This window comes from Haplochromis burtoni, unplaced genomic scaffold (assembly GCF_018398535.1).
Source record: "Haplochromis burtoni strain Fernald_Lab_line unplaced genomic scaffold, NCSU_Asbu1 Contig_19, whole genome shotgun sequence".
NCBI classification, from domain to species: Eukaryota; Metazoa; Chordata; class Actinopteri; order Cichliformes; family Cichlidae; genus Haplochromis; species Haplochromis burtoni.
Window position 1 is genome coordinate 2,850,080 of NW_024582380.1, and position 11,349 is coordinate 2,861,428.

At 38.8% G+C, this 11,349-nt stretch overlaps 2 protein-coding genes across 2 annotated transcripts; one reads left to right on the top strand and one right to left on the bottom strand.

Annotated features, from left to right (window-relative positions):
- Positions 1–976: 976 nt before the first annotated feature.
- On the bottom strand, positions 977–2,095 carry syce3 (synaptonemal complex central element protein 3). Its single transcript, XM_005916463.3, has 3 exons — positions 1,896–2,095; positions 1,540–1,649; positions 977–1,402 (listed from the first exon to the last, which is right to left on the bottom strand). The coding sequence occupies exons 2-3, from the start codon at positions 1,646–1,648 to the stop codon at positions 1,218–1,220; spliced, it is 294 nt and encodes a 97-aa protein (XP_005916525.1). The 5' UTR covers position 1,649; positions 1,896–2,095; the 3' UTR covers positions 977–1,217.
- A 576-nt stretch (positions 2,096–2,671) lies between these two features.
- On the top strand, positions 2,672–4,818 carry foxi3b (forkhead box I3b). The gene is made up of 2 exons (XM_005916464.3): positions 2,672–3,421; positions 3,534–4,818. Exons 1-2 carry the CDS (start codon positions 2,821–2,823, stop codon positions 4,109–4,111), a joined length of 1,179 nt encoding a protein of 392 aa, XP_005916526.1. The 5' UTR covers positions 2,672–2,820; the 3' UTR covers positions 4,112–4,818.
- The last annotated feature ends 6,531 nt before the right edge of the window (positions 4,819–11,349 follow it).

Below are 11,349 nucleotides of genomic sequence, written 5' to 3' on the forward strand. Positions count from 1 at the left end.
TGCCACCGTGCTGCCCACTTTCCACTCCAAAAATATTATACCTAAAACACTTTTGCATTAACTTGAGTACACCTCGTATGATTTGTTATTGGGGATAACTTAATTCATTGCAAAAATGTACTATATCAAAACATAATTTTAGATTAAACGCATATATATATATATATATATATATATTTGGGTCCAGGCTTTTAGATATTTAAGTGAGCAGATAAGAAAGTCACAGTGATCTGACAGTTGTTGCACAAAGCTGTCCCCCATGGCAAAAAAAAAAAAAAAAAGGTAGCTGCATGCCTCACATCAAAGAGCTTGATGGACAACCACGTGTAAAACCCTTCAGTTACTCCTATCTACCAATCAGCAGAGCACAGTTTGACAGACATCATGTAGTATCACGCAGATCTGCACCACTGACACCGACAAGCAAGGCTGAGCCAGCCCATAATGCCCTTGTAGTTATCACATTTCACATCTGGGAGAGGAGTTTCATCATTTGCTTTGCATATTTGCAAATTGATCAGCAACTCCATGTTAGTGGCAAAAATGATTGTTTTCTGACATTTTTGAAGTACCAAGTAAGGGAGTCAAACATACGTGCCAGACGATCCAAGGCGCTTGAAAGGGAATCTAGCTCTCTCATTATGTTCACCAGGTCAATGCAGGTGTTAGAGGTAGCTTCTTCTTCAACCTTCTTTGTGTTCTCCATCTGAAAATGAAGTTCATACACACAAAAAACAGTCAGTCACCTATCAGCATACACAAGGTAAATCAAATGTGACAGACAATCATGAATGGCAATGTTGTTTTTCAGCTAAAAGTCATCCATAACAGTAAAACTAAAACACATATTTTACTGTTTACAGTAAAGCCCTACATTTAGGGTAGGGCTCCAAAAAACAAAGAAAAAAATGACAGAACACATTTTTATTTCAATTTTTATTAATTTATTTAATTAATTTACTTAAAAAATCTTTCTAAACAAATTACACAGACCGGGGCAGTTTAATAGTGAGAAAACAAACATTACAGTCCATTCAAATGAATAATTAACCATCAAAATACTGTTTTAGTGCAAGTAGTCAGAACTAAACAAGGCATGAATGCCCACCTCCAGCTACCAAAAACAAACAGATCCGCTGGGATTTCAATGTTAACATTTAAAAGTTAAAACTTGTTAATTCTAGTGCCTACTTGTGAACTCAAAACTCTTATAAGCATCACATCTGAGAAAGTGTTGTGACAGCAGTCACAGCAGATTTGTCAATCTGTGACTCCTGGTCAGGGTCTCCGCAAACCGCAGCTCTACATTTGAGATAAGCTTCCTTCAGCTTTTGCATAGAGACTCCCAGCTCCGGACTAGTCCGCAACGCCACCATATCATAGGCCATCCAGGTCAGGTGCGCTGCGGGCAGACAGATAAGAAGAGAGTGACATTGCATGTTTCAGACATTTATTTTAGTTACCTAAGCTTCACGCCCAAGCTATCTGAGCTCATATTGACCTCTCTAAATATGCCACAATACCGTTAACGTCCCATACCTGACATACTCTCAACGTCTTCAATCATCCTCTCCAATTCCTTGTTCATCGCCAGCATGTCGTCGTCGCTGATGCGTGGAAGCTCGGAGCGAGTGGACGAATCGGCCATCCTGATTGCACACGTATTATTTATTTTATCACGTCTCCCTTTACAAACACCTCCGCAGAAAAATAGCTAACGTTAGCTAACGCTAGGAACGAGCCTGTTACTGTTAGCAAAGTGATGTTAGGGCAGAAAAAAAGTTAGCAAAGTAGACTTCTAAAACTAAGATGTTGTAACATTTGTCGAGGCAGGCTAGTAAACTTGAGTTTTCTCGCCGGGGTCTGAAGGTAATGTTCAAAACTTATAAACTTACCTTAGGAAAGTTTGTCGGCTGCTTTGGAAAATAAGGGTCTCGCGCTAATGTAAGAAAGCAAAAAATAAGCATGCGCATTGTCATGTCACAAACGCTCACTTTGAACTGTGATGAGGTTTTAATATCCTACACAGTAATGCACTATTTTAACACATGAATTGAATAAACCTATTGTAACAAAACCTGCTATCATGCGAATAGAGTGTAGGTGACTGTATTCTTTATATTATCATAAATGGTCATTTGGATTCAGCAATGGAAGCCTATATTATTTCAAGGAGGTAATCTCGTCCCCCTAGAGTTATATAAACTGAATCTGCTTACAGTCCATTTTCCTCATTACTGCTGGAGGCAAGTATTAAGTGAGTACTTTTCCTGTTTGTTGTGTAACAATATATATTGATGTAATATATTGTTTTGTTCATGAACAATATACTGTTTCCTTGAGGCTATTTCTTAAGGATTTTTGAATGAGATCGTTTACTCAAGTAGTCTACTTTTATATGTTTGACATGAAATGTTTGTAAAGATTAAAAAGAAATCATAAACCAGGGTGTTAACAAAATTGTCTGCCATAGGTTAAACTTAATAGTATCCTTGTAATATCCAAAAAATATGACAAATGGTGGACAAACACCATGAGTGGAAAATTATTTTTCCACTCAAGTAGTCAACTAGCTGACAACAGGAAAAAAAATGAGCTCACCTGAAAGAACAGCCAATCAAAATAGAGGGGGGCGTTTCCAGAGGAAAAGATAAAAGTGTGCCAGGTGACATCTTGACATACAAGCAAGGACAAAGACAAGAGTAAAGAGAAAGAGCAGGACTTTTGGAGTGGAGAGAAAGAGTCTGAGAAGTCTTGAGAAGAAAACCCATCAAAGGCAAAGAATTAAGAAGAGACAGAGAAGTGAGAAGAAACTTGACAATGTCTTCATTTGAGGCCCAGAGTCAGTCTCCTCCTCGATGTGGCCCGCAGTTTCCGAGCCTCGGCCAGGAGCCCCCTGAACTCAGCATGTACGGCGACTGTTACTACCCTCCTCCTTCACTGCCAAGTCCTCAGCGCACTACTCCTACCACCTATGAGATAAGTGACTACACCAGCTCCTCCTCAAACCCTTACCTATGGTTTAACAGCTCTGGGATCAACACATCGCCGTACCTGGCTACCACCGGCCCGCCAGGTAATCCCGGCCCTCCGTTTGTTCCTCAGCACTATGGCATGCAGAGGCCTTACCTGGGTCCACCTGGTGCTGGCGGTCCAGGAGGGGAACTGAGCTGGTTCTCCCTCCCTTCACAAGAAGACTTGATGAAGCTGGTTCGCCCCCCTTACTCCTACTCTGCTCTCATCGCCATGGCTATCCATGGAGCACCAGACAAGAGACTGACGCTGAGTCAAATTTATCAGTACGTCGCTGATAATTTCCCTTTCTACAACAAGAGCAAAGCGGGCTGGCAGAACTCTATCAGACACAACCTGTCCCTTAATGACTGCTTCAAAAAAGTGCCAAGAGATGAGGATGACCCAGGTATGTAATTTTTGCATTTTGCATAGTTATGGTTGTGCTTTGAATTACTTTAATGGAATCTATTTACGTCTCTTCCATTCTAAAAGTCTTATTTTCTTCCTTGATAATTTAGGTAAGGGCAACTACTGGACACTTGACCCAAACTGTGAAAAGATGTTCGACAATGGAAACTTCCGCCGCAAAAGAAAGAGAAAGTCTGATTCTCTGTCCAGTGGAGATGGCAGTTCAGGGCCTCCAGAATCAGGTGACAGTGAGAGGGCCAGTCCTAAACACTCCAGCAACCCCAGCCTAAACATGTCGCCCGCAACGGACAGGATTCCTTCACCTTCACTGTCAGTTCCCGGGCCGTGCCTGAGCAGCTTCTTATCTGAAATGTCTGGAGTCTCCAATGGGGGAACAAATGAGGTGGGAGGTAGTGGGTTGAGCAGGCCGCTGCAGATGAACGTTCCTTTAGATGGGCCACATAGACCCACACAGCCAGGAAGCTTTAGTACCTATTCGGCCAACTCCAGTGGTTCAGAGTGGGTACCACAAGTTCCAGCTCCACCCGCACTCTCCTCTTCACCCAGCCACTCCTCGTTAGGTTACACTAGCCCCATTCTCAATCAGTACAATGGCTCCAACAGTCATTTTTACCCTACACTGAGTTCTACAGGTGTCATCTATCATCGTGAGGGCACAGAGGTTTAATAAGACGTTGATGGGGGAGAAGGTGTTTGAAGAGACTCTTGATGGGAAATCCGTCTGGTTATTTTTTTTTCTAAGAGAGGGTCCGTTGTAGAAAATACACAAACACAAAGTGTGTTTGCGCTGACTGAGACAGTTGAGATCACCAAAGCGTGCGAAAGCTGCGTAAAAAGTCTTTAATTCCCACAGGAACAGCTTAGTCAGCTGCAGCGGACTACAGTTGTCACTCCCTGAAACCGCAGCCAGACTCACTATCAGATCTTCAGTCAGCTTTTATTCTAACTAAAGCTTGTTTCTATCTGATCTGAGTCATTATTAGCAGATCCTAGATCTGAAGTGCTGACATCAGGCTATTCCACTGCTATCTATGATTCTCCGATGGTATCGCCATTACAATGCTCAGCATATTTAGAGTAGGTAAATTATTCTGTTGTCTACAAAGCATGTGTAGTTATTGCTGTAAAGTAAAAAACAAGTAAAAATGTTAATGTATGCCATGTTTTTTTTTTATAGTGCTAAAACAAAAGCATCTCATTGACCTACAGTCTTAACGGTAATTGCAGTTTGTAAATATGTTTATGTGTTGTGTAATTTTATACATGTGAGCTGTTGGTTTGTCGTTACAACTTTTATTGTGTAAAATGGATTTGCAATGTATGGTGTGTACTATATTTGTTGCATTTTGATATGAATAAAAGGTTTGAGTTACAGCTGCATTTTCCTTATTATTTATTTATTTTCATTTTTTTATTTTAAGATAAATAAATTACACTTTCCCAGTCAATAAACTACCCATAGGCAATCACAAACACTTACCAAAAAAAAGACAAAAATAAAATGATAAGCACTTCGTGACAAAAAAAAATAGTCCTGTCTGAAAAGCGATGACCAGTACTGTGGAACCTGCATGTCGGTGTAACCTGATCTTTGTGTGATGGATAGTTAACTGATTCTCCTAAACGGTGAAAATCCACATTCCCATGCTGTCCCTCTTCCCTACTCTAAACACTAAAGTCATTCTCTATCACACCATCTGTGCACACATACTGCTGACTGGATGCAAGCAGCTTCATTAGGGGAAAGGGGACCAACTGTAAAACAGCTGTAAAGATGCTGATGCATGAATTACCAACTAAATGGAACACAGCAGCTCAATCCAGTTTGCATTTGTTATTACCCGATGAATTTTAATACTGTCAAAACTGTATACCAAATGAGAACAATCCTAACAATAAACTAGAACGAATTAAATCAAAGTGCCAAGAATAAATAAGCTTTTTATTTCTACATCAATAAATAAAACAAAAATGCGTAAATATTTAAGTGTTGTATACATTTTGGAGAAAAAATATAACATCAAATAAAGAAATAGTACTTATTACAAAACTTGTGTAAACTGAATTTGCAACTTTAATGTAACTTTGTAAAGTCAGATCTATCCAAGAAATTGGATTTATATATCTTGACAAAGTATTTCTTACCAGCACAGCCATATAACAAGATAACTTACATTTTGTATTTAAGCACTTGGAATTTATTAAAGTATACATGTATACTAGATTTGTGAAAATTTGAAAAATCCATCTAACAATAATAATAAAAAAAACATTAAAAGCAATGCCTATCGTCTTGGTTGTTTTAATTTGTTCTTTTGTTGATTTTTGGTATTTAAAAAGATCTAAACTCTTTGATCAATGTCACCCTCGGGCCTTTATTTACCCTGAAATAAAGGCAGCATGACACTCATTTACGCTAAACACAAAAACAAGAAGAACAAGAAGAAGAAGATGGAAAAGACATGGAAAAGACACACTTTCAGAAACAGATCAGGTGGAATTTAACATCTTGGCACAAATGACAAAGTGTACGAGGTCAACCTGTCAAAATTTGCATAACTGATTTTAAAGAAGTTGCGTTCAGATGGGCCATAAAGTCTTGTTTTATTACTTGTGTCAGACTTGCTAGGATATCTGATTTAACTGTTTGAAAAATAGCCACCCTTATGCCAAACCTAAACTCTTCAACTCATTCAGGGAATTAGTCTTCTCGGAGGCAATATGATTTCCAAGTATATGAAGATTCAGAAAAAGACAAAGAGACGGAAGTCAGAGATAAAGGTAAGAGGAGGAACGTATAGTCAGTATTGCTGCATATGCGTTCCAACATGTCGCACTTCTATCTCTAAATCCTTTGGCACATTGAAAGGTTCATGCAGCCAATTAGTTCATTCCCCCCACCCCCCACCCCCAACTCCATATCGTGTGCAGACTTTGTACTGGCAGGTAAAAGTCCTTTTTGCCTAGTCGATTAAGCATGAGTACTTTTGCCAACAGAAACATTATAGGACTTTTGTTTCGGAGACTCCAAAGGAAACTGTCATTTTAGGCAGACAGTACAAAATCGATGCAAATTCTTAACTGTTTATCACATCAAGGCTGGAAATCGTGTAATCTGGAATTCCAGGTGGAGCCTTTCAAATAATAAACGGTAAAACCTGAGGGATTTCACTTACAGACTTCTCTGAAACCAAAGTCAATTTTCTTTTATTGAAACTCATAACACAATATGTTTCAGTATCTTGGAACTTCCCCTGCCTGTTACTCTGTTTATTGATTTAGACTGAACATTGTCTTTATGTGGACAGATCATGCATTCGTCTTACGTGATATAACATCCAATTATGCTTTATTTCCCTCCCGGCAGTTCTTCTCACCTGTCTTTATCTGTTGCTGAGTCCAAAACTGCGTGTCTACTGAAATAAAAACTTTTAAGAGGTGCTTGAATCTCTGTCTTTACCTTATAAAAATGATAGTGAAAGTGAAAAATTAAGCCAATAAGCACTTGTATTGACAACTAATCTGCATCTATTGTGAGGCACAGTAGCTTTTCTGTGTCTCAGGGATACCCAGTAGAGCATCCATTAATCATACAGAGCTGTGAACCTTCTTTGCCTTAGGCAGTGGAAATATTGCTCAATAGAGTGATGCGATTAAAATCTATAAATCCTCATCTCCACCTGCCGCCTGGCTCGTGGCTGTCTTCCACACACCTGTCAAACTAACGGAACGCATGGCCCGTGTGTAGTGTTTATATTATAAACTGAGACAGAGAACGATTATACCAGAGCTGATGTGCATGAGAGATCTTTCCTGTCTGAACTCTCCTGATTATAAATGTGTGAGGGGTGGGGGAAAAAATCACACCTCACTGTATAGAGAATAAGGTCTGGCAGGAATGAGCTCATGTTTATTCCTCCAAAGTGAGCAGATGCACCAGTTCACCTTGAATAACTGCTACCTGAACAGAAAGCTAACTGCTGTGGTACCAAAGCAACCCAAAACACACACAAGGACACACCACACGCGCCTTCTGTATTTACTAAAACAGTTATGTCCTGTCAAAGCTGTTTAGTAAACGGTAGAACATCAAGCCTGGAGAAATGTCATCATACCCATGGCCACAGCACTGTATTACCAGCTTGCTGTTATGTGTAAACACCTCCACACACTCCACAGGTGATGAAAGGAGGGAAATCGGTTTACGCGAGTTTTGAAAGTCACTCAGCACTCTTTTAGTTTTCAATGCTTTTCAAAGGTCAGTTCAAAAAGCTGGCTTTGTATCAGGTCTTACATCCCAGGATCCAAGTCCATGAAGTACTCTTATGTTTAAAATTCTTCACATTTTTAAATTAACCGTTGACAAATGAAATGCCACTGATCCTCATGACACAAAGAACAGGAGACTTTAAGGTGTCTAAATAGTCTCAGCAGGTTGGTCCAAGAGCCATAGTCCATAGGAAAATTCCTTCAGTTGTCCCTAAGAAAAGTGTAAATCTTCAGCAGCTCCTTCCCTGTACTGCATCCCTGTGTCGCAGAGTCCAGAGAATAAAGCAGTGACTGATCTGCACTTGTTAAACATGGTTTATATACACGATTTGGGGAAAAGTGAAGTTTGAAGACAAACACAGAAAGGAGTGAGACGGTGTGTATATATGAATCATTCCTATTTCCCCCTAAAATATTTTCCATGTCAACATGCAGTAAACATGGCGATATGAACAGGGCTTTGCTGAGAGGGAGGGAGATGAAGAAATACGAGTGGGATAAAGTGTATACATACATCTCAAATCAGCTAAGCTAAATAAGTAATCTAAGAAACTGGAACAGCATCTTATGTAACTTGTGTAACCTTTTTTCCCGTATTCCCATTTTTTTGACCAATAGTATTTGTGAGCATTTTACTGTTGATCTGACGGGACTAGTTAATGATAGATATAAAATTAACAAGTATCTAAAAGTAAAATCCACACAGGTGTCTTGTTAAGCGATGGCAGTATTAGTATTTTGGTCAGTAAGTCTAACCCTTTTAATCAAAAATTTAATATCAGAACTAGTGTATTGGAAGCATTATCAATCATTTTGAATCCATGTTTCCTGAGGACAGGACTATCGACTTTCATTGTAATTGTTTTTTGACAATTATAAGCTGGATTGCTGTAAAAGTTTTAGCAGATACTCATTACGTTGTGTATACTCACCAAACTGTTAATTATTTGCATCATGCTAGTACAGGATTAGACCTCTTTTTGCCTACTTTAATTCTTTGTGACATAGATTTAACAAGGTGCTGAAATCATTCCTCACATATTATGGTCATATTTACATGGTAGCATCACATAGTTTCTTCAGATTTGTCAGCTTAACATCCACTCTACCACAAAGGTGCTCTGCGAGATTAAAATCTGACTGTTGAGACCTTTGAGCCCATTGATGAAATGAGATAATATGAGGTTTGTGACATGGTGCATCATCCTGCTGGAAGCAGCCACCTGACGACAGGTACACCGTGGTCATAAAAGGATAGATGTGGTGGCAGTAATACTCAGCTAAGCTGTAGTGTTTAAACAGTCCTCAATTAGTACTAAGTGGCCCAAAGCATGCCAAAAAAAAATACACACACCTTTAGACCACCACCATTAATACAACGCAGGATGAATCAATGCTTTCATTTTTATGCCAAATTTTGAATCTGCTACTCAAATATCTCAGCAAAAATCAGGAGTCATAAGACCAGACAACATTTTTCCAGTCATCTGTCGGCTGTTAGCTGACAGGATTGGCCTCTGGTACGGTCTTCAGAGATGGTCTTCTGAATACTTTCTTTGTAATCACTCTTTTTTTTAGTTACTGCTACCTTCATATCAACTCATAGAAGTTTAATGATTCTCCTCAAACATCGAGTATCACTTAATTTAATAACAGATATTATGTACATAATAAAGTGACCAGGGAGTCAACTTTGTAATGACAACTATTCTATTTCTTGTATTATTATTGGTAGATCATTGTGGATCCTTTAATATCACATCAGAAGAGAGATGAAGGTGAGCTGAAGAGTTTGTGGACAAGACACTGAACTGGGATGTCTGCAGACAATATTGTGATCTGTAGTGAAATTAGGGAGCAGGTGGAAGAGAGCCTGGAGAGGTTTTGGTATGCACTTGAGAAAAGAAGAATGAAAGTCAGGAGAAACAGGTGTGTGAATGAGAGAGAGACAGGTATAACAGTTTCACCTGAGCTTCTTCTCCTTCTGATATACTCCCATCTAACTTTATACGGTCACATAATGTCACTTATTTTTCTGTGGTTCTACTGTAAAGAGCATCAGGTCTAATCCTAAAGCCTTCAGCATGAAGCAACCCTGTTACTAACAGCAGCTGAAGGTTACCTATAGCAGATTACATGTCAGTTCTACTGTTTGCATAACAGGAAATGTTCTGTTGGCGTTGCATGCCTAGTAACATCTGACTGATGCATCCCTCATAGCCCGTGTGTTATGACACACTCCTCTGAATTCAGTGACAAAAACAAGGTTCTTCACCACGCCAATCTGGTTAAATAGGGGTTTTCCTGATAATATTTAAGTCCAAGCAAATATTTTTCACATTTTAAAACTAAGCAACAAGTCAAAATCTCAAGTTTGAGGTTTATGTCAGAAACAAAGATCAAGTCTCTCTCTTTTTAAAAAAAAAACCCTGGCCCCAGTTTTCCCAAGTTGTCAAAACAAAAGCTTTGTTTTAATCATTAACTGACTGTACCTGCAGGCTGACAGTTTGTTCTAAGCTCATTTGAGATCTAACAGGGTGATATTTTTCATCCCTCTTGAAGTGAAACTGTTAGGTTCTCAAGATGTGTCACTTCACTACTGTTCCATATATTATCGGTGTTTTAGCTGACAAGGAGTAAACTTCCTTTACGTTACAGCAAGCTTTAAAATCATGGTGATGAGTTTTAAGCATGCTAAGTATAACATTTTTTCAGTTACCGAATACCAAAATAAGAGTGTGGCTTCCTCAGTGACAAGAACAAGGATCTTCACCGCACCCCTCTGGTTAGATATTTTAATTAATTGCTATTAATTATGAATCAAAAATGAATGTCAGTTTTTTCAAAACCCTTTTACGACAAAGCCTGTGGACATTCACTGTTACAAGCTATCTGTGGTCCACTTTCACTCAGGTATGTATGTATGTTTAATTATGTACCGTTGCTTCATATCGTAGTTATAGCTGAGTTTTAATGACTCTGTAGCAACCTGACCAGGTGTAGTAAGAGTTACCGAAATACCAAGAGACCATCTAGTGGTCATTGTAGGAACTTTTGAAGCTTACTGTTCAGTGTGTGTTTCCATGTGCTGTGATGAACTTGTTTTGTTTTCTTTAATATTTATTTCTTAATGTAGAGCTGCCACATTTTAATACTGTGTTGTCTGCAGCAAAGATAGAGAAGCCACTTTTTTTCACAGCAAGTCTGCTTTTTTGGTACTTGGTACATTTTGTGGAGGTCGATGAAAGAATGCGATTGGCTACAGTTTCATTCTTTAGCATGAAAATGATAACGAACACTTCAAATTCAGTAAGAATAGATAGAAAAACAAACAATGGAACACTATCAGTCATAGATTGGCCTCCCAAGAGCTCAAATGTAAACTTTACAGAGAACAGAACAAAAAGCAGCCGACATCCAAACAAGAGCTTTGAATATCATTCAAGAAGACTGGAGAACTGTTTTTTTACTCCTTTCAATAAATCCCTGCACTTATCTCATTTTCCTAATAAGATATAAAGAAGTGAAGGGTGACTCAAGACTTTAGCTCAGTACTGTATAGCTATAATTTATTATATGTGAAGAAGAGTCACCCATATCCCATTTTTATTGTGTTATTGATTATGTTTGTGCTTG